The sequence below is a fragment of the Saccostrea cucullata genome, unplaced genomic scaffold, assembly GCF_032062105.1.
Source record: "Saccostrea cucullata isolate Sc308-1 unplaced genomic scaffold, CSIRO_AGI_Scuc_v1 ctg79, whole genome shotgun sequence".
In the NCBI taxonomy this organism is placed as follows: Eukaryota; Metazoa; Mollusca; class Bivalvia; order Ostreida; family Ostreidae; genus Saccostrea; species Saccostrea cuccullata.
The window spans coordinates 265,075-291,602 of NW_026935853.1; the positions used below are offsets into that span (position 1 = coordinate 265,075).

The following is a 26,528-nucleotide window of genomic DNA, read 5'->3' on the forward strand; positions in this document are numbered from 1 at the left end:
AGTGACTGTTTAAACATGGAGTAAACTAAAATTTTGGATAGGTCATATAAGCTATGGATATAACAAACAAGCTTTGGATATTCGAATAAGCTATCAATGGATATGTCAATCAAGCTTCGAATATGTCACATAAACTGTTGATATGTCACATAAGCTGTGGTACCAGGGTATGTCACATAAGCGCTGGATATTTCATACAAGCTGTGGATATGTCACAAAGCTGTGTATATTGTGGATATGTCGCATAGGCTTTGGGTATAATGTTACATAAGCTGTGGATATGTCGCATAACTGTGGATATGTCACATAAGCTGTGGATATTATATCACGTAAGATGTGGATACGTCATGTAAGCATTGGATATGTCACACATGGATAAGTCGCATGAGCTGTGGATATGTCACATAAACTGTGGAGGTGTCACAAAAGCTGTAGATAATTAATTCACATTAGTTGTGGATATGTCACAAAAGCTATGGATATGTCACAAAACCTGAGGCAAATTTATCCACGGACATTATGATGATATGCACGTGTTTTTGCATTTCCTTTAATTTCACTTTATGAGAGATTTAATGAAATAATTTTCTGTTTTAATTATTATATACACAAACCTTCGAGACCCAAAGTTAATTATTGAATTTGAGTCAAATCTCATATATGCATTATAATTAAGGAATAAATGTCTTATTTTTCGATTTCATGATGTGATCAATCGCGATTGGCTTGCGTGATAATTTACATAAACGCCGAAGGCGTTTATGCATAAAATTATCACGCAAGCCAATCGATTGATCATCGTCATGAAATTGAAAAATCTGACAGTTATTCCTTATATTTACATGCTTTTGATTCCGCCAATCCACGTGCTCCAAGCCCTGCTTTTGTTGATGTATTTGTCCCGCCCTGCATGTGATTTTTAGACGGGGTCACGTGACCCCGTCTTTTAGTTTACTCTCAGAGGCCTAAAAATAGAAAACGGAAGCCGTGGTGATAACACATGAATTAAATCTACGTAAACAAAAGAGTTCAGAAATTATTTCGATCAAAACATAAACATTTTGTATCAAACTGAAGAAATTGATATGAATCTTTGTCTAACTCAACTAATAAAGTATTTTGATAATTTAAAACTGAAAATATTAACTGTAAATAACACTAATAGACAAAGTACTATCCTGCGTATTATTATGACTGTGTACGCATCATCCATTGTTTACTTCCGGAAAAATTATTAGTTAGTACCTGATGAAATTCGGAGCAGTTCACAAAGGTTTTCAGACTGAGCAATTATTAAAATTTCTACTTCAAATCAAATTAAATGAAAAATGTGAATGTATATTATTCATAGTTTTGTTTTTAGTATGTTAATGAAAAAATAAAGTTGTTATTAAAACTCGTAAGAAAAAAATCACATTTGTGAAATCTAGCATGAAGATTATTTTGACCCCGTCTTTCAGTACTGTCTCAGTACTTTGATTTTTAACCGCGCCTATTGATGAACCAATTTAATACATTGATGGGGAAATAAATTATACATTTACTATTTGTAATTTTATTGCGGACAAAGACATTGTAATCGTAAATATGACAAAATAAGATCAAACCATTAGTTCTTTTAATTCTTTATCCACAGCCACCGTGCCATAGCAAACTTTTTTTCAAAGAGAATCTTCTTGAATTAGTCTTAGTCTAGCTATTCTTCGCAATGGTCTGCAAATTTCTTATGCGAAAAACACTGTATGTTTATACGAATGATTTATGATCAAAGATTGGCAATAAAATTCATAATCGACACTTGCCTAAAAAATTCCCGATAATTTTGATTTTTAAGTGTGCTTGCCGTGATATTATGTTTCGGAAGCTGAACAGATCAGCTCATCCTATAGGTGAACTGGCACACGTGTTTATGTTCACGACCAGTGCAGATATAATATACGTACACCGATCTCTGCTCACTTATCATTGCCTGACTGTAGGATAACTCGGAGAAACACCATTGCTTTTATCTCAAGGACATTTATACATTCTTGATTAACTTCACTAATTGCTGAAACTACGTTATAAAAAGTCTCGCGGCATCAATGTTTTCGTGTAGAAATAAAATCCTTAGGAATACATAGGTGTGAATGCACCCTCTAGTGAAACGTAACATGCGATCATTGAAGCAATAGAGACTGTCTGCAGAATACAGAAGCCAGTGTCAATAGTGTTAATTGTATCTCCGCGTTAGTGAGCTTTAGATGTAAACTGACGAATTCCTGGCAGCGGACTGGGGTAAATAAGGTAGGGGTTTCCTGAATAGTTTTCTACAGTTTACATGTACCAGAAGGTGATAATCAAATGGTTAAAACACTTCTTCTGGTCGATCTCTTAATCAATATGCTAGTAGAACAATAAAAGCCCAACATCAATTGTGTGTCAACGGTTTGTGAATAAACACCCTAGCTATATAACTGCAGATGTTCACTATGGAATTATATATGAATGAAGCATATTTGAATCGTTATTAAAATGCATACAATACAGTTATATACTTTGATTTAATACATCTGTGATATAGCTTTGAAAAGATTAATTTTGTTCATACCCAGAAATCAGGAGAGAGGGTCCATTTCAAGTAGACATATTACGAAAATAACACTTTTTTAGATACACACATTGTATTCAGATATCATTTAAAAGTCATATTTTCATGAGAAATCGTAGTATGGGTACTTCTTTGTGACTTTATTAATTAGATGTATAGACTTTTGATAACTTTGGATCTCCTTCTTTCTTCATTATATAAATAATATCTTTTTTTCTATATTCAGTGTTTTTGAACATATTGTCTTACTAGAGGGCCTATTGTATAGTTTGTAAATTTTATCTTCATTTCTAGCGATGAATTACATTGCAACAGATTTTAATAGAAAATAAAGTATTTTTGTTTATTATTGAAACCAGAGAATAACTGATGATTCCTTTGGTTTATACTTTTATTTCAAGCATGGCGAAGTCATGAGTGCAAGGATTTGAGATTTATTGCTCGCAATGAAAGCGAATCAAAAAAAAAGAACACAGACTCGTGTTTTCTGTAAAGTTCATTCACATTTTTGTATGAAGGAACTTTTTGGTAGAAATAGTTCAACTTGAAAAAAAAAATATTTATGAATACATGCGGCATGTGTGTATCGTTAAAAGCAACTGTTGACAATAATATATTTGATTGGTGCATAATAATCCGTGGTCTGTACAATTATTATTGATTTTACAATAACGAATGTCTCCGAGAGCCAATTATACGACGGACCCCAGGTATGCAAATAAAACAAAAAGAATTCATCATGAGAAATGGCACGGATGCCATGTAAAAACTGTACAAACCACAAAAAAGAAAATATTGGTACGTACCCACGCCACCTACAGAATTTTTTTTTTAACTTCAAAAATGAATAAAACAACGACTCGCCAGTCTTCAAAGACACTGCTAAAGTGGTTAATTCCAGTGCAGTTAAGACATAATTATTGAATACAAAATTATGGGTTTTCTAAAACCTCTTTTGCTAAAATTGGTTGTATGTAAGTGAAGACCGGTCTTTCCTTTGAATGTGACTACATATAAACCAAGGACGTAGTAGGTGCTGGCAGAAAAAGATTCTCCATTGCCCAGGCTGTTGAGGATAAGTAAAAAAAAATAGGCCCTCCACCTGCAAGTGGTGGCATCTCAATATGAGTGAAACATTCTCGAAAGAGACTTAAAACAAACAGTCAAACAAACGGACAATGTTGTCAAGGACCACCTGTTTACCCTTATTAATTGATTACTTTGACCATTTATTATAATTACTCTTTGTGACTTTTTATCAGTCTCTCTGTTCTCCCGCCCGTCATTACATGTAGGTTGCTGGGTGGTTCCCTATACATATGATATACATGTACGTATATTTCCCTCTACCTCCAAAAAATTCCAACATTTATAGACACCGTCTTGAGGCACACCCCTTTTTATATGAATATAAAATTGTGTGATATGCATATTAGCTCATCAGTTAATACTCTGAAACTCCTGATTATTTCATTCAAAGTGCAGAGAACAAATATAGGATGTACGAAAAATATTAGCTAGTAAATCAAATAAAAAGATCATGCATGGGGGTTGCTAAACATCTTGACATATCGCTCATTACTTGATATAACTCACTTGGGGGTAGCATTAATTCGCGAAATCCAATGCTCTAACATGCAGGCTTATTGTCATATTTGCTGGTGGTTCATATCAAATACAAACCGCGGAAGATTCGACTGACAGAGATAGGAAGCAGAAGTCGAAAGATAAACTCCAGAACCTCCCGAGACTGTTGGACTGAATTAGAATACACCGGAAGGACGGCCTATACATTACAGGGATTCCGTGTCAGTCAGTTCTAAGTGACGAGGAACATTGGGATAGATGCTTGGAATACATGTAGATAATTATGTGTTTTGATGTAGATTACGGTTGATTACGGTAAACCTTCGGAAATGTGGAAACAAATCACGTGATGATAAATCACAATCAGCAAATGGTAGTAATGCACGAACTGGAATTGTCTTGAGGATGCATGTATTCTTCTAATGGTGGATTCCAATTCACAAAATGTGTTATGTTTTCTTTTGATTTCGATATCTACTTTTAATCAGACGAAGATAAATTCTTTGGTGAGTATATATAATACACCGGAAGTATATTATGGATAGTTGGATGATAAGGCATCATTCTGCATTTCCATGAGCCCTTTTCAGTTCCCTTAACATTTGAACCTTCTTCCCTAGATTCAATGCATATAATATCCAGGTATAATATCATTTGTTTCTGTTTGGGAGAGGTGGAGGATGTCAATTTCCATTTCTTTCAAAACTAGCATATTCTAAATGTATATGCTTAGCTTTTATGGTACATATAAAGTATTTTAGTTTGACTTTTAGTTTTTACTTGATTTGAATTCTGTTGAACTACATCAAATGCTGAATATACAAAACGGTATGATTAGGCAATGTCGTGTTAAACAGATCAAACACTTTCATGTCACTGTATCTTTTCAATGAAATCTGTCATAAGTTGTTACACAAAAAAGTGATGTGTATTTAAATCAATTCGTACCAATAAAGCAATAATGCTGCGACTTTTCAAGCTTGTAAACAGGCTTTGAACTACTATAACAACTAATGGCAAAGATTTCACAAAAAAACTTCCCTTTTTCAATCTACAAGACTCCTAAGTAGAAAAAAAGCTCATATTTGCAAAAAAAGCAGGCTTCGATAAAACCTAACCGTGTATCATAAATACTCGGCGATAGCAGATACGATAGATACCAAAACCTATATTACCCTTGGCACACGCGCGTGTTGTTTCCCATGAAAACAAGCAATGTCTATCGGTATTGCATTCTTATAGCGAGTGGTTGTATGTTGTGGAACACGTGAGTAGCTTTCCATGTTATTTTCAATCAGAGTGTTGTCATTTGGAAGGTCAACAATCGCTTTGTTAAAACGTTGGCCATCTGTTTAAGGTAAATATGAGTCATTTGCTTGTTTGTTTGTTTATTCCACTTTTATAAAACTGTTAGAATTAATTTACTAGACAGAGGGGTCCATTTTTACTACAAAAGCAATTGCATTTTATTCTCTTCAAACAAATATGCCTACGCATCCGTCAATATGGCCAATGTTTTCGACACAAAATGATATTGCAACTTTTTATTTTGCAAAATATCGGTTATTTGTATAATTATCAAGATAAGATGACTTTCAGAAACGACATCATAGCATGTAATATACGTACGAGCTCTCGTGAACAACAAATATTTTTATTTTGCAAAATATCCTGAAACAAAATATTTTATTACAATACAGGAGTATGCCTAAAAGATACCAATAATTCAAATGCAGGGGGAACTGAAATAGAAAGTTAATAAAACAAAATTCGTGTATATAATACTTGAGATCTTTAACAACCATGATGTAAAGCTGTGGTTTTCAAACGCTTCTTTGAAACTGATACGACTCGGTAATTCTTAAGCCTCCGGATCCGAAGAACTTGTGTCTGTTAACGAACCGTGTTGGATACTTCGCTTCAGACTAAAAATAAGCATAATGTGCTTACGAAAATTATTATGTTTTACAGCCTGAATCACTTCTTAATTGAAGACACGGATCTGAACACTAAGACATGATAAAATAATTAGGTATTGTTTGGCTTGTGCGTCTGTTGGTAAATGCTTTCTCAGAGGAGGTGAACCGATGCACTACCGAGGGATGTTTGCTTGAGCAATGATCTAGTAATTGGCAGGTTTCTTTAGGACGAGTAACGGTTATAGGTCTGCGCTTAATTAACATGTTCTAAAGTAAAAACACCTTGCACCGACTTTTAAGTCGACGATAAACGTTGTGATATTTTCACATGTTTGAGTTGAACATGACCGTTATAAAAGTCATTTTTGAATGGTAAATCATCGTATTTTCTGTCCATTGTCCATGTTGCTGATACATTTTCGAGTAGTAGTTCATGACCTCTAATGAACCCTATAGGCATTTACCAATGCATAGAGTGGAATCAGAAGCATATGCTAGTACACACTGGCTTCAAGTGTAGAGTTTGACAGATGGACGGGCAAATGTATACTATCTGTTTAAAAAATCCTACATTGGTTTCTGAAATTGAGGTGTGAAGGCTGATTTCCTGGATTGAAGTCTTCTTATGATACACAACAAAATAAGCAATAGTATGGACGTTGTTCTGCAAAGGTTTTGAGTGAGTGATGCGGGTCTAACTGAACTGTCTTTCCTAAAAATATAATTTAAAGCACTTTTTTCTATTCTTAAGCAAGTCTGCTTTTGTCAGACAGACTCATATATGTACCATGATATACATAACGTTACTTAGGCAGACAAAGAAACTGCATGGACGTACATAAACATTTCAAGAATATATTTTTCTGTAGAATATATACACGTGTCTGTTGTAATAATTTCATTATTTTTAATTCGTAGCATGTTTGGCGATGTAGAAGGGCTCTTACTGATCAACATTATATGGAAAATGCATGTAAACAGGGTGATAAAAATTATACACTTCAAACTTGGAGGATTTTTTTTAAAAGAAATTGCTTTTAAAATAATGGGCTGGTAATGATATATAAGAATGTTATATGCAAATGCTGGACACAACTGCAGTTTTTACTTAGAAATTTCTGGCATGATAAGCCTTTGACTGCATGTTAAACACAGATAATTTTAATTTTTGAGCGACGTCAACCAATTATCCCAAAAGTGAAATTAAGTAGAGATTTTTTTCTCTGGTATGCATAGGTGCCAAATCCCAATTTATGCCAAACGCTCCTATATGTTTTGTTACATATAAGTTAATAATACTTTCATGTAAATTAGTTGAATCTGAATGGTCTAGAAACATTTGTTAAAAAAGACTATTACCCGCTGAATAATGAAGCTACGCCCTCCAGCGTAGCAACAGTCAACATTGCTTGACGACGGGTGATGTTCCAAAAAATAGCGACTGCGCAGGATTTATGCGCTCACGGTTCACTGTTATATGTATTTGTATAATGCATTCAGTGTAATATAATAAATATTGCATGTAGTTGAGTGTAACATTGAAAATTTTCACCCCTCGAAACCATTGTCAACCTCTGCTGCTCCTCGGTTAACAATGGTTTTCTTGGGGGTGAAAATTTTCAATGTTACACTCAAGTTCTTGCAATATTTATATGATATTGCCTCATCTGAGCACTAGTGTTGTCACAAATCCTTCCTTATGGAGTTGTGTATCAGTTGTCTCAAAAAATTTCTGCATTTCAGAAAATAAGCATGCAAGTATTTTCATTAAGTCCTTCTATAACTCTACACGTGGCCAACAGCCACAAGTGGACAATAGGCCCCTGATTTTGTGTGGATGGTATAATCATTCAATTAAGTTACTGCAGCTACAATGTACAGTGGCTAAATAAATGTTAAAAGATCGATTAGTTACAATTTGTAAAAAATTATCATGATAGCTTACCGGTAAATTACTACATCTGTAATACACACATGGAGTTAATACCAAGTTAATAGCATTATCTCTCATTAGTTTCTTCGAAGTGAAAACCTAGCTAAAGCTCAGTTGACGTCAGCGACATGTTCCCCCGTTATCCTGGAGATATAATTGTTGAGACACATGGTAGACAAACCCGATTTTTTTATGACTATATATATAATTATCAACAGTATTTAATGCTGATACAAAAATTGTGTTGTTAGAAGCTGGAGTAGATCTACTGAGAAAATATGTTTTACAAATAACAAAACGGGGATTTTATAGTGTACGTCAGATTCAGACATGGATAAAAAGGTAATCTTTTATTATTGGTAGTAAGTATGTATCTATAGTTTATTGTAAAGGTTATTTTTTGTGGAGATTTCTGAAAATAAAAACTTTCTGAAGGATTGTATCAGTATTATCGTTTAAACAACATTCCGTTTTATATATTTTAATTTTTAGGAAACCGAATCCAATGTCATTGATACCACGTCATGCACGCTTCCTTAGCAGAAAACGGTCTTTGGCCTGTTTAGTTGTTCACCTATTGTGATTGGTAGAAAAGTCATGACGTAAAAGTTGAAATTGATATCATTGGCTGAATTAAAAGCTGTTCATGCAAAGCAAGGGAGATATTTTGTTGATGATCCTTCAACAGTGTTATCAAGGATTCAGAAGCAAACTAAAGGCAATACACTGTAGCAATAAATAAAACATCTTTATCATTCACAGAATTGCCCAAAACTCAAAATTCAAGGGAAGTGGCCATCGCGTGTTTTCAAATTAAATAGTACATAAAAACTTATCCATTCATATATACACTGTTTTTTAAAGTGTTTGTTTGCAGGGATTTTCCTCTGATGTTTATATAGATATTACAGGATTTATACGTTTTGAAAGTGATAACACAAATTCTTGGTATAAATAAGCGACTTCCTTCAGTTCTAAGATACCTAAACACACGCTGTGGTCTGGCGTTTCATTGTCGAGAGGAAAAATAAAATAGCGTGTAGCTGGAGAGTTTGATTGATGTTTTCATTCAGGATTAGGAATAGAAAAATATTTATATTCATCAATTTATCTTCCCCTTTATAGCGTGATCTTAGAAGAGGTAGTGATTTTTCTTCTTCACCTTTCTCCTCGACCCGTCGACCCTATCTTAAGCCGTAGAAGGGCTGCCCGGGAATGGGTGGTGGGTGGTTGGAGTTACAGCATTTTCTTCATTTTAAAGAGAGTGTTGGACTGTAATAACCACACCTGTATGTTTTGTTTCAGTGGTCATTATAGATTGCTGTACGGGTTAAAAAATTATCAAATGGACGTAAAACAGCAAACAATCAAGCAATCACTTAAAACTTTAACGGTTCAAATAGTTTTTTATTTTGTCAGGAAGTTATAAATGCATATGCTTATTCTATATTAGAAAATGAATACGATACAAGAGATGACAAGTGCATTCAGCTTCAACTTTTGTTATCGCTTCACATTCAAATCTAATAAATGACAAGCATACTCACAAACACCACATTGTGGTTTGGAATTTAAATGTGTCAATACATATGTATGTATGTCATTTAGCAACATATGTATTCACTTGTTTTCTAAATAGTATTTAAATACAGTTCGAAACATAATTAAAGAGCGGATGTTTGTTTGAAAATGCATGTTATTATCACAACTCTATAATATTTTGCCTATTTTTTCCTAAAGTTCAACACGTATCCCTTGAAGTCTTTTAATCCTGAAAAATAACTAGAGAATGCTCAATTTGAATGTATTTTAAGGTCCCCTGAGCTGAAATTAAGTTTAAGTGAGCCTTTGCCCGTCGTCGGTCAGTCCTTCTGAGTACCCATCTGTAAAATTGACACCTTAATTTACAACTTTTTCCAAAGAACCACGGTCACTTTTAACCATACTTTGTACATGGCAACCTTACTAATAGGTGATGTAGTGTCAGACAGGGTGTGGTCATTAAAACCTCTTCTCAGTAACCACTGGATCAGAAAGACAGAAAGCTATGTGGAAGTATCCGGAGCTATTGTAGATTCTAAATTGTTCAAATCATTGCCCCGAGGATGAGTGGGGTGGGGCCACAATTAGGAACTGATTTTTTACATTGAAATATATACAAGGAAAAATCTTTGGTTTGAAATATATTTTATTCAAATCAATCCTGAAACATCTTCTCAAGATAAAAGGGACACGAAAAAGTGAAATTTTTGTGGAAAATTCCTGAGATAGTGTAGACTCTAAATGGTTAAAATCATGCCGCTCGAGGGAGGGGTAGGGCCAAGACAGAGTATTAAGGTTTTACATGGAAAGATCTACTAAAATCTTTCCGGTTTCGAATTCCACTGTGGAACATGGAGAGGGTCCTTTGGATGAGACCGTACAAACCGAGGTCCCGTGTCGCAGTAGGTGCGACCTGGCACGAAAAGGATCCCTCACTGCTCAATGTCCGTAAGTGCGGAGTATATGACCAAAAATTTGCAGCTCTCCACCGGTAAATGATGGCGTCTCCATATGAGTGAAAAATTCTCAGGAGGGACGTTCAGCAACATACAAACAAACTACATTGTAAAATATTTTTAAAATCTTTTCAAGAATCGCTAGGCAAAAAAAAAGGGGGGAAAATTCAACGTTTGCTGAAATTTTCCCGATGTTTAGATCATTTAGATCAACGCTTCCGGGATTAGGATATATTGCATCTGAAGTAAATAAAGCATTTCATATTGTTTGCTTCGTTGTTGCTCTTAAAAAGGGAGGATTCCTTTAATTTAAAGTTTATTTCGTGACCCTGAGCCTTTCATCGTGGTTTTGATTAAGTCAACTTATTACAGTTAGGTATCAAAATAGACAGATTGTCTTGCAAAATATTCTATACTAAGGAATTTCAAATTAAACAAACTCAGCTATCTGAGTATAAAGCAGCAGTTGGTCGCGATTCGCTGGATTTTATTGCAATCACAATAAAGTGCAAACGTGCACTTTTTTCCCATTAGGAAATTATTTTCCACGTGAATACCTCAGGTGTCTGAGAAGGTATTTGGGAAAGGATCCAATAATTGCAATGTGTTCGGATGCTTGTTTGATTGAACCGTCTATATGAGCGTGCTCTGATTGGCATCTACATGTACATGTAATGCAGAAAGTGGCAAATAACAGACGCTGCCGGAACATGCATAGTGAGGGGAGCATCGCTTTGTATATATTCGTATATGCATCTTCGATTCTTTACCTATGATTGGTAGCGATGCTTACATGGGATTTGAAATTTAAAGTAGAAAAATAGTGCGCGACTGAGAATTCCTCTATTACCAGAATACTAAAGTCTTGAGGAGCATATATATAAAAGCCTATTGGATTTTTAGTGATTTTTAGTAAGCTTTAGTGAAAGAGTCATCGAGAGAGGTATGCAAATGAGATTTCAAGAAAGTATTTCACATTTTTAAAAAAATTTTCTAAATAAAGTTTACTTTGGCTATTTTTTGTTTGTTTGTATTTTTAAACACTTTTAATACAGTAAAATATCAAACGTATAAATGCTTAACGTCAAATGCTATATCGTCTTGCATGCATTGAGATGTAAATTAATAATTGGTATACTTATTTTTTCTTTCATTAGGGAAACCTTCAGTTGATAACATAATCGTTAAGCAGTTGAATAGTTCGATTTGTATCTCATCATAGCTTATATTCAAATCTCCCATTTTATACATGTAAAGTAGTATCTACCCCAAAATTATAGATTGATACAAAATACAAGTCATATCGTGTTCGTAAATGAAATTTCTGTCTGTCGTCGGTGATTAGGAAAATGGCCTGGAATACACGTCGATAAAAATATTTAAGTATAGTTTTATGCACAATTTTATTCAATTTTTTAATTTCTTTTTTTAGACTGTTGAATATATTAACTTAGTAAAAGCCATAATGATAAGCATATTCATATTTTAAAAGCCCTGAGTTGTGCTTATTGCTTAATTTTATTTAGTTTCATTCAGATTCAAATTTAAATCAAAAACATCTCTAACAGAGCTAAGATTTCCCGTATTCCAATACCACTATTCAACGAAAATAAAAATAAACGTAGCAAGCTTAAAAAATAACTTATATAAGTACAAAAATGCTATGACACCGTTTGTAAGCCATGGGGGATGGAGGTGTGATTCTTTTATAAGCTGTGATTCGATATATTGACAGGAAATATAATCAACATCATTGAAAAATTACTAGTATATCATTGCATTAAAAACAATGAAACTTTCAGTACAACAATAGAAAGAATAGAGATGACATCCCGGAGTCAAAATAAAAATATGTAGCGATGGTTCCATCAATCGATATGACGATGGCAAAGATCTACCGAGCCAGAGGGATTCCCCCCGCCTTCTATGCTCAGTTCTTCAGAACACCCCATAAAATCAATAGTCTGCAGTTAGGCTTGTTATTGCTAGAGTAAATTAGCGCTATTTCAAAGATTGTTTGCTAATAACCAGCAATAGTTACATGTTAGATGTTCTCTCGTCAGCTAAGCACGGAGTTTTAATGTCTAACCGGATTTTTCCATTTGTGGTGGGTATGTTACCATTCTTGAAAAGTTCAAACCGTTTTTTGTGCGTTTTGTATCTGTTTTAATTCAAGACTGAGACGTTAATGCATCCTGTTTTTCATACATGTAACAAAGTAAATTCACTGTGCGTTTACCGTCGATGGTAAATGGTTCATTATTTGTTACAATCCATAAAAGTTTGCTCATTTCATCAGCAGGGATAAGTTTGTAAAATTATGGTGCGTATGTGTAAAGTTTATGTGCATTGGTCTACATGCAGTGTAATAATTAGCATCTCATGTAACTAATACAATGTAAACTGGTGCAAACGTACGCAACTGTTGATGAACAAATTACTCAGAACCAACCTCCTTTTGTAGAATTATTACTATATGTTTGTGTTTGTTGTGCGGAGGTTACTTGGAAGCCAAAATTTCTCCAGGTCTGTAAAGGCACCAAGGCACCATTAGTTTCAATTCATGTTTTATTTCTATGCAAGGATAGGCATAGTTGTTAATTTTCTTCTCATTGCTTGAAATCTTCTAGTAGACCATCCCTCTGTTTTCTACCAGTAAGTTTCATTACATGCGAATATTGGCAGCTTTATGACATGCTTGTTTTTTTTTATATACGTCATAATTTGCAAGTAAATCCAGTAACTATGAATTGAACGATCAAAATAGGACCTACTCTAACCCGGATCCCCACGGGGCTGTTTTTTTTTTTTTTTTTTTTTTTTAATATGAAAAAGAGTATGAAATGGTAATACTCTTTTACAGCTTATCGAGATTTGGGTAACATATTGAGTTTTTTTGCGAGTTAAAACTGGTTTATTATCAATACATGTCGTTTAATAAAGAAACAAATTTAAACTTGATATGCCTGCAAACATTTTGTTTGGTATACATCTCTTTGGGTCTTACTGATAGGATTATAAGTGGTTCTTGTATTATTTTGCTTTTCTACATTTAAGATTAGTATACAATACCTAAATTTATTTTTTAGAAGATGTCCAGAGACGCGATATATCTAGACACTATGTAGAATACAAATCAATGGACGAATATACATCCAGAAGTATCCATGGCAACCGTCAAAGAGAATACAGTTTTGAGCAAAGATCCGTAGAAATCAACAACATCCGGTCGACCAGCCAGAGGCAGATCGCCGTTAAAGAACGACACAGTTCAAAAAAGGTAGAGTCAAGCGCAGGCAATGAAAGTCGCGGAAAGTCAAGTGAATACAAGGTCGCATCTGGGCCTAAATATGAAGATAAACAAAGTTTTCAAAACCACAAAGGTCGCTCAACGTCGGTACCTAGGGAAAGGGACAAACTTAAATATGAAAATTCAAAACCTCTTTCCAGAGAGGAAGCTACTGGACGAAAAGCGCCCAAGCAATTGCCAGTCAAAACGAGGGATGACGTTTCTGGGAGAAACGTCAACGAAAGCACGAGAATCTCTCCGGGGAAAAAATCGACGTCTTCCAGAAATAGACACCGGTCAGAGGGCGATCCACCATCAAAGTTTACAAGAAGTAAATCAGATCTGTCATATCAAAAATCCAAGAAATCACATTCAACCAGTGAATACTCGCCGATATCGTCCGACGAATCTCAAATCGTACACACAGACACCACCAGACTGGTCTCTAAGAGGAAAACAAAATCCATGCAACATTTTAGAACGTTTTATGACATGCAAAATGTTGAAAATAAACCGTCTATCAGAAAGTTCTCTCGCCACCAGAAATATTTTTACTCGGATGAAGACAGCAGTGAAGCGTCCATTCCGCTCAGGACGGGATTCAAGAACGGTAACCACGCTTCTTGTGTCCGTAATGGCGTATCATCCGATACAACTGTGGATATAGACGGATCATGTGACTATTCATTCCAAGCACTGGAAGGTTATAGTAAACACGGTTTAAAACATGGTTTTCCTAGTGCCCCTTATAAACGTATTAAACAAATGAATAATAAAAATATATGTGTGGCCGTTTTAGGATCCTTGTTGTTTAGTATTGGTGCTTTTCTTTTATTTTGCCCGACGGCAGCTTTGTTAATTGTGATATTCCCCGTTTCTTTCCTCATTAAGACGTCCCTGTTTTCGTGTGGTTGTACCTGTAACACCTGTTGTGAGTGTGGTATTAAGTTGTCCAAGAAGGAGCGAGCTTGGCAAGACAGTCTCAATGATACTACAACAATATACCAAGCGTTGTTAATAATCGAATTCGGTCTGGATCTTCATCGCATACGAGATTTAATAACTGCAAGACTTATATGTGCAGAGGATAAACTAAAGAGAAAACTCTACCCCAAGTTTACCAAAAAGCTTGCTCCGTCTTGTTCAGGAATGGTGTGGATTCCAGATCATAGCTTTACAATCAACAACCACGTGTATTCTTCTCCTTGTCGAGTGGAGAACCAAGAGGACTTACACGATTTCGTCTCTGAATCGTCCTCCAAACCACTTCCTTTAAACTCGCCATTGTGGGAGATACAAGTGGTGAAAAACTACGGGGATCATAAGGACACGGTCCTACTCGTACGCGTTCATCCCATTTTGTCAGATGGTATATCTCTTGCTCATTGCGTCTTAGCTTCATTGACGGATTTGGATTCCATTACCTACTCAGTGCCAAAATATTCTTCGCGTGGGAAATTTTTCAAAGCTGTGAAATCATTTTTCTATGGCCCACTTATTTTCCTAAAGGAGTGTTTATTTACAAAATCGGACTTTAATTTACTTCATGGGCGGCACACGATTCGCTCAAGTAAAAGAGTTGTATCTTGGTCGGAACCATTTCTGTTGGAGAATGCACGTCGAATTTGCCAAGTGACTCGGTCTTCTTTAAATGAGGTTCTTGTCTCCGTGGCTGCGGGATCTTTGAGGTCCTATCTCCAACTGAATGGGGTAGAGAACCCTTATAACATGCACAGCCTCATTCCAGTACATTATCGGTCAGGTTTTTCAGAATACTCAATCGACAATAATCAAAATACATTTTTGGTGATTCCGATCCCGACAAATATTGAAGGTGCTATTCCAAGGTTATGGAAAATGAAGTCTTTCATGAAGGAAGTGAATCATAATGCATTATTCTCAGTCATAAGATGGATCAGATTTCTGACCCTTTATACTCTCCCCAGTATTCTGTACAATCGTCTTTGGAAACGTGTTCGGAATAAATGCACGTGCATCATATCAAATCTCCCTGGGCCAGAGGGTCCGATACGATTCGGGTCAAGACTTATCAAGGAACTGATCGTTTGGAACCCACCACTAGATGATGTGTGTGTTTCAATAAATTTCATCTCTTTTGATGATCATATTAAAATGACCGTGATGTCAGATCCCTTGGTTTTACCCAATCCAGAGCTTATCACAAAGCACTTTACTTATCAGGTAAGCTATATAAAATTTTTAATATATCTTCTAGCATTTAATCTAGGCATTTTGCATGCATGATTTTAGCTCATTAGATAAATTGAAATTGAAACTAATGGAGTAAAAATGAGATGAACATTTTTGGAATGGTCGAACCCATTTGTCTTTCCTTCCAATACGTGTACTTCCTCGATTGCTTCAATGCTGGACCAATACTCGAATAAGAATAAGGCATGCAGGACATACACGATATGAAATGCATGAATATTTATGACAGTAACACCAAGTAATAAATCCTTACAAAAATTAATTACAGTGGGTATTATGGCAAGAGGAAATGTTACATTTGGGGACTGCATTCTAGACGTCGTTTAATCATAAAAATCATCAACATTTCAAATTAGAATAGAGTTGATATTAAATCGATACCAGTGCGGTCTTGATGGCGAATACATCATCTGAATTTGTTTTTATCGATTGTTTAAAAGCAGCTGAAAGGAAAAAAAAGACCGAAAACCCTAACTCATTTTGTAACGATACCGAGATATAATGAAGAGAATTTCGTAACATTTAGATACTTTTATTAACACAAATCAGCGTTTTACTCGAAGCTGCCAATACTTGAGCACTATATGCATCTGGTGTTGGGTTATTTTGTAAACAAAATAATTATATGATATATAATTACCCGGTATATCTTATGCAACAAAAAAGAAGGGTTTTTTGTTTCAAAGATTTTAATCAACCTTCCATACTGAACATTTGCAGAGGAAAGTGGAAACATTTAACTCGTGCCATTAGGTCTTCAAGGAGCATGTATCAGCTAACAACCATTCGCTCATTAATACATGTGTACCGGGTAGGTCCATATAAGCTTAGAGACCACAGGCGTTCAAAAAATCGTAGAGGCTAAGAGGATACATGTACACGCGGTACACCTAGAGATGTTCTGTGAAAGATCTTGCTTACCGACTATAATAATAGCAGTATTTTCTTTTAGTTCCAATGCAGGACAAGTGTTTATCCCTACAATTTCTTTCAAAGGCAAGATAATGCCAAATGTGTGCGTATGTATTTTATGCATACAGATATTTTGATTTATTAAAATTCAAAACTATTTTCTTTTTAATGGATGATTAGCAGAGAAGAAAAAAGGCTCACGAAACAGAAAAGAATTAGAAAAGGGCTTACAAAACGGTGTAGACCAAGAATTAGAAAAAGGCTTAACAAAACAGTGAAGACCAAAAATTACTTGAATGTGCTGGTTCTCTACCCATGATGTACATGTACAATACTGTCGCTAGGGAGAGACACTGCCAATCTAGAGTGAAGCTATATCAGTCTTTGCCTGCATGATTGACTTGCGTTTATTCTGGTTATCTACGATATCTGACACCAGCGCTTATTTTCTGTGGCATCTATAAGTCACGCTTCCATCGTACTTCCAGCATTAGGAAGTTTATTGTTTCCTTGCGTAAAGTAACTTAATTCGAAGGAAATTGACATGACATCAACTACCTGTCAAAAACCAATGTCAAAATAATGTATCCCAATTTTAGTTAGAAATATACAAAAAGATTCTTCAAATTAGCAACCTTCAAAACACCTTGAAAAGTCGTTGGTTTTATTTTTAGCTTTTGTTGTCGTCAGCACTTTAATTTCAAGCGAAAAGCTGACCTTTCTTCGGTGTACCAAACTCAGAACTACTTACCGAATATTGTGATTTATTGAATCGTGATGTCCAAATGACAACTTTTAAAAGAAGTTCACTAGGATTTAATCGGTTGTCAATTAGAGGTCCATGATGGACAGCCACGGTTAATTTATCGGTAAACCAAAAATTCATTCTAGACATTATGGAATATTTACTTACTAAAATCCATATCGTATGTCATATCAGCCCGAGTGGCCCCATATCAGCCCGAGGGCCGAAGGCTGCTACGGGGCACGAGGGCTGGTGTGACATATGATATGGATTTTAGCATGTAGCATTCTATTTATCATATATTTAAAATACTTAATATGTGAGTTTACAATTAAAGAGTCATTGAAGAATGTATTGCGCTGAATGTGAAGCGTTGACAGAATATCAGAATCCTGGAGCGCTTGGTTTTGATTTTTAAATTTGAACCGTAATTAAAAATAAATCAAATTTGATACCATATCAAAAGAAATTCGGTCATTACATGTGTATGTAATGTTTTTTGTAAAGATCAGATTTATTGTTTTCTCTGTATAACCAACATATGTACATGTATAATGTAATATCTAGTACATACCATGGATGGATTTTTTTCGGTGAAAAATTTTGATAACGAGTTATAAAATCTTTGAAATTGCAATGTATTTCGAGTACTCCTGCAGAGTTGTCGTTTTGATTTATTGGAAACCTCAATCTTGAAGCCTCGTAATCTAGTCCAGCTGAGAGTTATTAAATAAATTAAATCCATCACTCGCTGTCTTTCATGACATCAGCCCTAACCCTGGTGTCATTTATTGTCTCGGATAGAGAACTCGGAATTCCTTTTCCGTTTACGTCCTATTTGTTCACAGACGTATATTTATACCCCCGCTTGAAAAGTGGAAGGGTATACTGTAATCGGTATGTCCGTCCATTCTTATCCGCAACTCCTCTAGTCCGTCCGTCTGTCTGTTACGCTTTGGGGTACCCATCTCTTATCCGCAACTCCTCTAGTCCGTCCGTCTGTCTGTTACACTTTGGGGTACCCATCTCTTATCCGCAACTCCTCTAGTCCGTCCGTCTGTCTGTTACGCTTTGGGGTACCCATCTCTTATCCGCAACTCCATTCGTCTGTTATGCTGTCTGTTACGCTTTGGGGTACCCATCTCTTATCCGCAACTCCTCTAGTTCGTCCGTCTGTCTGTTACTCTTTGGGGTACCCATCTCTTATCCGCAACTCCTCTAGCTTATACCACTGAGTGAAATTTAATGAAACTCTCACAGAATCTTTATAACACATTGCCATTGTGCACCTCCTACTTTACTTTTTGATCCGACACATATTTTTGATTTCCCGGCCACAGCGCAACATGGACTTTGCCATTATAACCATATGGGAGGCGGGGGGTATTATTTAGTGAACTCATTGCTCAAAGTACCTCTAGTTTGTTCAGTAATCTTGAACTTTTATTGTCCTTGCGAATTTATAGAGTAAACCTAGTTACGTAATACTAGTGCACAGGCAGCTGATGTTACTTATTGTTTAGGTGTGAGGTTAATTTTTTTTTAGTTTTTTATATAAGAAAAAGAAGTAACGTCAGGTGCCTGCATGTGTACTAGAGACATTTCTCTCTCATCCAATAATATTTGCAACCGAATACAAACATCGCAATATAGAGTTTTCACTGCACTTTAGGATTATTACGATTTCTAAAGTAGAGTACTATTAAAATTCATTTACCGTGAATCAGAATCCAGGAGTACACTAATGAAATACCAATTAATTGAAATAAAATTTTGGCTTACAACATTAAAATTACTGTTTATACCAGGGGACCTCATAAAGCTTTGATTGCATTATCTGTAAGAATTTTTTTGTAGTATATATACTCAGTATTTTGGCATCCGTGGTTAATAAAAATGAATGTTTTCAGTTTTTCCACTTTACATGTATTAGCTCTAGTGAGCAAAATTTTCTGGGTTTTTTTTTTCTTGGTTAGGTTGTTAATTTAGATTTGCAGACAGATATTGTTCTCTGAATTATTGTTTATTTTTTGTCTTGCTTTTAATCAGCGAATCAACGGGGTAATAAATGTCAGTTATATGAAAAAAAGGTAAATGAAATTGATAATTTTGGAGTATGGAAAAGCCTTGAATAATAGAAAAAGTCTGACAGTGAGTGCCAAATGAAACGAAACTGTAAATATAACTTCATCAACTTTCATTTTGTGGGATGTATAAATAGCTAAAAAAGATCTCTCCCTCATCTAGGTTTATATTTTACTGTATTGAAAAACTTCTGTAGATGTGAGACAGTGCACTGATCAAGAACATTTGCTGGAAGGTGCTCCTCATAACATATATATAGTTGTTTTGTTTCATAATTGAATAAAAAAAATAAAAAAAGCATATTCTTTTAAAGTATATTTTTTTCCATCAGCCTGACTTTTGTAGTGATATTTTGAAACATTTGGCATATGAATTGAATTTGAATTAAACCTAGTTATTCTGATGACTCCAAGTACATGTACATGTAATTAGAAAAGATGGAAAATTAAGAAGAAATCATCTCAAGAAAGTCATTTTACAACTCATTTAATTCATTATCGATAGAATTTCATTTCGGCAGAAATGGGTTGTCGATTTAAGCAATTTTGTCCTATTCCTCTGATGGATGGACACATCGTGTTTGGTCATTTTTTAAAAATCCTTTGAAAATATTTGAATTAATTCATTTGATTCTTGTCTAAGAGTTTATCAAAAATATAAAGAGAATAAAATTTACAAGTTTTTCAAGACTTCACTTTTTTTCATCAAGCCGTATATTTTTTTTAGATGTCTTGCATCGCTGAACTTTTAGCCAATCGGAGAATTCCTGGAGATCAGGTGACCAAACGAACAGAGCCAGTTGAGTTGGACTCTGAAATCCACGCAGAACCGACCGTGGAACAGGTATAAAAATAAATGTTTCATGATTTGTCAGTTCTGTCCTTCAGGAGAAATTACGAATACTGTGATCGATCCTTTCGATGAAACTGTATAAATCGAGGTACCTTTTAGGTCCTGTCAAGAAAAACGCCCCCTTTCTGCTAAAAAGCCCCAAGGTATAGGTACAAATTTGGAACCCTCCACAATTTGTAAATGTACCCAAAATAAGTTTTTAAAAAAGATGTATATATGATTAATGGACCCAATGTTCCAGTATTTTTAGTTTGAGTGAATGATTGAACTTAAATTTCGCATTTGATATTAACCTTTGAGGCAAAACTAGGACAAAAATTGCAACAAACCAGCACAAGACGTGCATTAAGGACTGTCAAGAGTACTACAGAGTTACTAGCATTGCCTTGACACTATTTTGTAACATTATGCATTATCCTGTAGGGGGGGGGGCATTAAAAAGTCAGTATAAACTTGATTGAGATGAATAAGACATTTCTTCTTTTAGCCATGTCTTTTTTTATACCGTGTTATACCCTTGAATTAGTCTACATCAGTGAAACCATCGTTTGTTCTCGGCGGCTTTACATCATTGGCAGAAAGATAAAAGGCAGTAAATAATTCGATTCATAACATTCTGACGTTTGTTTGTCTGAAATATCTGAAGAATATAAAACACATTTATCAATGATATGACATAATAATGTTGTAAAAATTATTTCTGTTTGTGAGAAATGCTTATAGGAACACTGGCAAGTTTCAAGCGAAGACCATTAAGATCATAAACTAATTTTCTCGTAATAGATTCAGCATAAGATGTCGCTTATACAACAAGAGCTACAAGATCTGAAAATTCAGCTAGAGTCTGAGGGAAGACACAAACATGTAGCAGGCGAAACCAAAATTATCAGGAAAATCGACTTCCTTAAGGAACAGTTCAGGGAATTGCTTGTGGAGTCACGTCAGCGCCGAGCAGCGGAACAGGAAAATGCCATGATACTTTCCGAAGATGATCCGGTATATAAAAATACATAATTACAAAGAAGCATTCTGGGGTAGTGTAGATTCTAAACCATTAAACTCATAACCCCAGGGAGTAGGGTGGGTCAACAGTAGGGAATCCAAGTTTAACACTGAAAATGTATAGGAAAAATCTTTTTGAATTCTTCTCAAGAACCACAGGGCCAGAAAAGCTTAAACTGATGTGAAAGCATCCTGGGGTAGTGTAGGTTCTAAATTGTCCACATCATGACCCCTGGGGATAGGTTTGAAGTCACAATATGTATTGCACAGGGGAATTCTGTTAAAGAACAGCATGGCTAAAGTTACTCAGGTGAGCAATGTGACCCACGGGCCTCTCATTTTAACGAAAGTGCGCATCAAATCATTACAGAGCAAAGATATTCAATTGTAAGAATATAATGATACGGCCTGCCTTTTCGTACAAGACTGAATTTCCTTACGACTGTTAATTAAAATCATTACACTGCATGTGTATGCTATTGCAAGTCTTTAATTTCAGTCATACGTTTTTAAACTGTGTGTACAATTAGGGACCTAAAGTACATGTTAAAGTACATGTATGTGTTCTTGACAAAGACATGAGCAATGCGTGATATTAAGCTTTAAATATTATAGAATGGCATGTCTGAATAATTTAATAAATCCGACGGTATTTCAAATAGCTTTGAATTTCACGATTTTGATATTATAAAGCCTATTTTGCATTTTGATGAAAACAAAATATGTTTTTGTTAACGAACAACCTTGTAATTTGGGAACTTGAGGATCATAATTTTGCATTTTTCAGATACTACGTATACATGTACAATTTAATTCAACTCTAATTGTTATGAAATATGCATTTAAATAAATTCTTGCTTGGCATTCATTTGCACATATAACATATGTTACAGGATGAGGATTTCGAAGAAGATGGAGAACCAAAACGACCATTTCGCCGGAGAACATTATCTATAAGTTCCCGAATGTCTCGACTTTCTACTGTGTCACAGTCCTCGACAGTTCGCCCTCTAGCGGCCAATCCCACAATTCAGTTCGATCTCAGTTCCGAGATAGATTCTGAATCAGAAGTAAGTCCATTTATATTTTTTAATGTGGCCATATATGATTTTATTTCCACTTTTCTAAACGGATATATTTATATCTCCAAATATTTTTCCTCTTAAGATTCCAAGCAAATTGAAAAAAAAAGATTCGCGTACGTTTCTCATGAACTACCTTAGGGAGGCATATGAGTAAGAATATTTCCATTGTGCTGTAATTGACGTCAAAAAATAGTGCCTACTTTAAAATGCTTGAAAGTGTAGTCCACTCGATCTCTGTTTTGCACTCTTTGCGTACAAATTCCTGTTTATCAATGCGTTTTCATACACCAGTTTTCCGACCATTAATACGTACATTCTTTCTTTTCTAGTTTACCTTAGAAATTAATATAATTTATTTTGAATAATGTCATCATTGTAACCATTATACACACGATTATTGTCAATTCTTGTTTTTCTGGATATTGTCCACATACTAACTTCATAAAATGCTCAGTAATATGATGTCCACATGCATATTTTGCGAAAATTCACATGAGAACATATTTCCACATCAGATAGGCCGGGATATTTGCTAGAGAACAATGGCTCAGAGACTTTTTATTTTAATAACTGTAGTTTGGTGAAAGATATACAAAAAATTATCAAAACTCGTGTTAAAGTATTGTATGAACCGCGAAACTCCAACCTTTATTAAAGTATTTAATTATTATTTATAAGAATGAAACCTAAGCTATCAACAATGAAATCATTATTTTTGAAGAGAGTTTGTATGGCCTTTTTGCTAATAAGTTGCACTCCGAGAATCAATTTTTGACAGAAAGATGATAGTCGTTTTCAGAATTTCAAAAACACTTAAAGGGAATGCTCTACGCTATAGAATGTGTCTGAATCGTTAGTTTGCTTTTCCTCCTTCACCTTTTGGCATATTTTCAGGCGCGAGTTCAACATTTCCATTCCATTATTTTCCCAAAGCAATACATGTATTGTATATTTGTTATTGTAAGCAAAATTCAGCTAATATTTTTTAAGAGATTTGAATAAGGTTGTTAATTAAATAAACTGCCTAGCATATTAATTATCAGAATAAAATCAGTCGTCATGACGATTAAATCATTAAGAAATTTTACCAAATATGGTTCTACAATCAATTACTCTCGAATGGATATTTTATGTCTAGAAAACTAAACTTGTTAGTCGTTTTCAGAATTTCAACTAAACATGCATAATGCAACAAGTTATTAATGCTGACTGTTGTACATGTAATTATTTAGCAATCCATGTGACTTTTTCCTGAAAATATCGGTGCTAACACAGCGCACTTTGCTTTTCAAAATCTTCATGCTAAAATTGGTTGCATGCTTAGTTATTTGGCATATTTTCTAAATAAGGATTTGCCAGTCCCAAAGCAAATCTTTATTTTCTGTTTTGTTATTATATTGTTGTTTGTTTCCAAAAGCAATACATGATAATATATTTGTCATATATTGTAATGCAAAATTCAGCATCAACGATCTGTTGTTTAAGAGATTTGAATAAGGTTGAATAATATATAATTAAATAATAACTTTGTGTCAATTGTATAAATTAAGTTTATATATTTAATAAAATTCGATTAATCAGTGATCGTCTCTGTGGCGTAATCGATAAGGCATCGGACTGACAATCTCATGGTCGTGAGTTCGAACCCGGCGTATGCATTAAAGAATTTTAGTCAGTAAATAAGGGTGTGCACTATTTCGGCATAGTATGCTTACGCTATATGAATCCTTAGACCACTATGCGAGAATAGTAGGGTCTGGGTTATATAGAGACAAACTGACAGGAAGCAGTTTTTTGTTATTAAGAAATAGGCACTTGAATTGCATTTATTCAATTTAGTTGTAAACAATGAATTATTAATTTTGTTTTCAAAATTATGCAAAGAGTCGTAATTGCACCACCCCTCCCTTTATGGATATATTGAACTTTGACCGCCTATGGTAGTTTTTCTTTCTGAACACACATACACCGAGCATAAACACAAGTGCTTGGGGACAGGGCCCAAAATTTGTATTTATACCCCCGCTCCGAAGGAGAGGGGGGTGTACTATTTTACCCATGTGTGTCTGTCCGTCCGTCTGTGTGTCCGTGTTGTGTGTCCGTAACAAATTTTCGTCGCAGTTTTCCCAGCAACTACTCATCGTAGATGCTTGAAATTTTAACACAATCTTTTCTGAGGCATGCCATATGGTGGGATACATTTTTGGTCAAATCCGATGTCAACTTCCTGTTTGTCTGTGCATCCGTCTGTTTCATACATAACAAATTTTCGTCGCAGTTTTCTCATTAACTATTCATAGCAGATGCTTGAAATTTTAGTACACTCTTTGTGCAGGCATGATGGTGGGATTAATTTTGATATGAATCTGATGTCAACTTCACATTTTTCTGTGCATCTGCCTGTAACTGAACTTGTGTATTTTAACATGATAGTTTTATTTACATCAGAGCGGGGGTATTACTAGTGAGCATTGGCTCACAGATTTCTTGTCTCTGATGTACTAGTACTTTACTGAAACAGTTCTGTTTTAGTATATTAGGAGAGTATGATTTTTTATCCAAGGCTAGTTCAAGCTTAGATTTTTGATTTTTTTTAGCTGTCATAAATGTACTAGTACTTTGCAAATATGTCATAGAAATATATTTTGTTTCACAAAGGTCAAAGAGCCCTTGGGGTACTGAAAACGGGGCTGGGGTTCCGTCCCCAAATACCTGTGAGGAAAATAAATTGGGCAAAAATAAGTCAACAGTACATGCAAACTTCACTCAATCCTTCTTTTGGACACAATTTAACATGCTTCAACTTTTTAAAAAGATGGTTTATAAATAGTCAAACATGCAGATGTTCATATTTTCAGGCCTCCTTCAGAATGGATGGAATTTCGCAGATAGGACGACAACACCGACGACAATTGTCCGAGCAGCCCAAACAGTTCGAAATCTTGGAATATGCTTCATCGCCTTCAGTAGAGAGGAAAATGAGGACGTTTTGAAAAAAAAGTTTATCAAGCGTGACGGGATTCTATTTATAGTAACGTTAACTTCTGTTCTTGAAAATGTGTTTCCTGTGTCTTTACTCAGTATATCATATAGATTACAGTTTTCGTAGGTGAATGTGTACAGACATTCATGTATTCAGTAAATTCTAGCTTACTGCAGTTATAACACCACAAATGCTCCAAGATGTAACAATTTATTTTTTTCTCAAAGCTGAAAAAGTAAATGTTCTCTGGAATCAATTGTTTCTTACTTGCTTAAGGTTAATAATTTTTTCCTAGAAAAAAATATCAATTGCTGGATTTACTAAAAAAAAAAATAATTTATGGGTTTTGGGGGGGGGGTGATTTTTTTTTACATTGTAACATAGTTGTCATTGTTACAGTCAAATAATCTAACAGAAAGTCTCATTTCTGATCAGACAGCCTAAAACAGTGTTCTAATAAAGAAGTATATTTATTTCATTGTGTACCCTCACAATTGATAAAAGTAATATAAGGAGAAATCTTCCTAGACATCTGCTGTGGAGATAGCAATAAATTTCCAATGAGTTGTCATTCACTTAAACCACTGAATGACATGGAAACTTAATTACTTTGTTTGTAAGTATTATCATGTATTCACTGTTACATTTATAAAATTTCATGCATTTTCAAATTGAAAAATGTAATGAAATTGTGTGATTTAAAAAGTTAATTAAAAGTATTAAAAATATAATACTTATTTATTGTTTTATGACTAATATCGTCACTAGATACATGTTATACCTCAGTCTTATATAAATATTTATACTGTAAGTACA

The 26,528-nt window shown here is 34.7% G+C and overlaps 1 protein-coding gene across 6 annotated transcripts; it reads left to right on the plus strand.

Annotated features, from left to right (window-relative positions):
* Positions 1-1,949: 1,949 nt before the first annotated feature.
* Positions 1,950-25,964, plus strand: LOC134243955 (uncharacterized). Of its 6 annotated transcripts, none has more exons than XM_062726202.1 (6): positions 1,950-2,286; positions 13,617-16,018; positions 20,517-20,633; positions 21,426-21,638; positions 22,538-22,714; positions 25,588-25,964. In XM_062726202.1, exons 2-6 carry the CDS (start codon positions 13,667-13,669, stop codon positions 25,720-25,722), a joined length of 2,994 nt encoding a protein of 997 aa, XP_062582186.1. In that variant the 5' UTR covers positions 1,950-2,286; positions 13,617-13,666; the 3' UTR covers positions 25,723-25,964. The 6 variants fall into 6 exon arrangements, with proteins under 6 accessions (XP_062582186.1, XP_062582185.1, XP_062582184.1 ...); XM_062726201.1 differs by lacking the exon at positions 1,950-2,286 and adding an exon at positions 4,276-4,683; XM_062726200.1 differs by lacking the exon at positions 1,950-2,286 and adding an exon at positions 5,395-5,534.
* Positions 25,965-26,528: the final 564 nt, after the last annotated feature.

Coding starts and splice junctions, on each gene's coding strand:
- LOC134243955 (XM_062726199.1), top strand. CDS start 12,569: ATGTTAGATGTTCTCTCGTCAGCTAAGCACGGAGTTTTAATGTCTAAC. Junction 12,639..13,616: donor GATTTTTCCATTTGTGGTGG/GTATGTTACCAT, acceptor TTTATTTTTTAG/AAGATGTCCAGAGACGCGAT. Junction 21,639..22,537: donor TACTTTCCGAAGATGATCCG/GTATATAAAAAT, acceptor CATATGTTACAG/GATGAGGATTTCGAAGAAGA.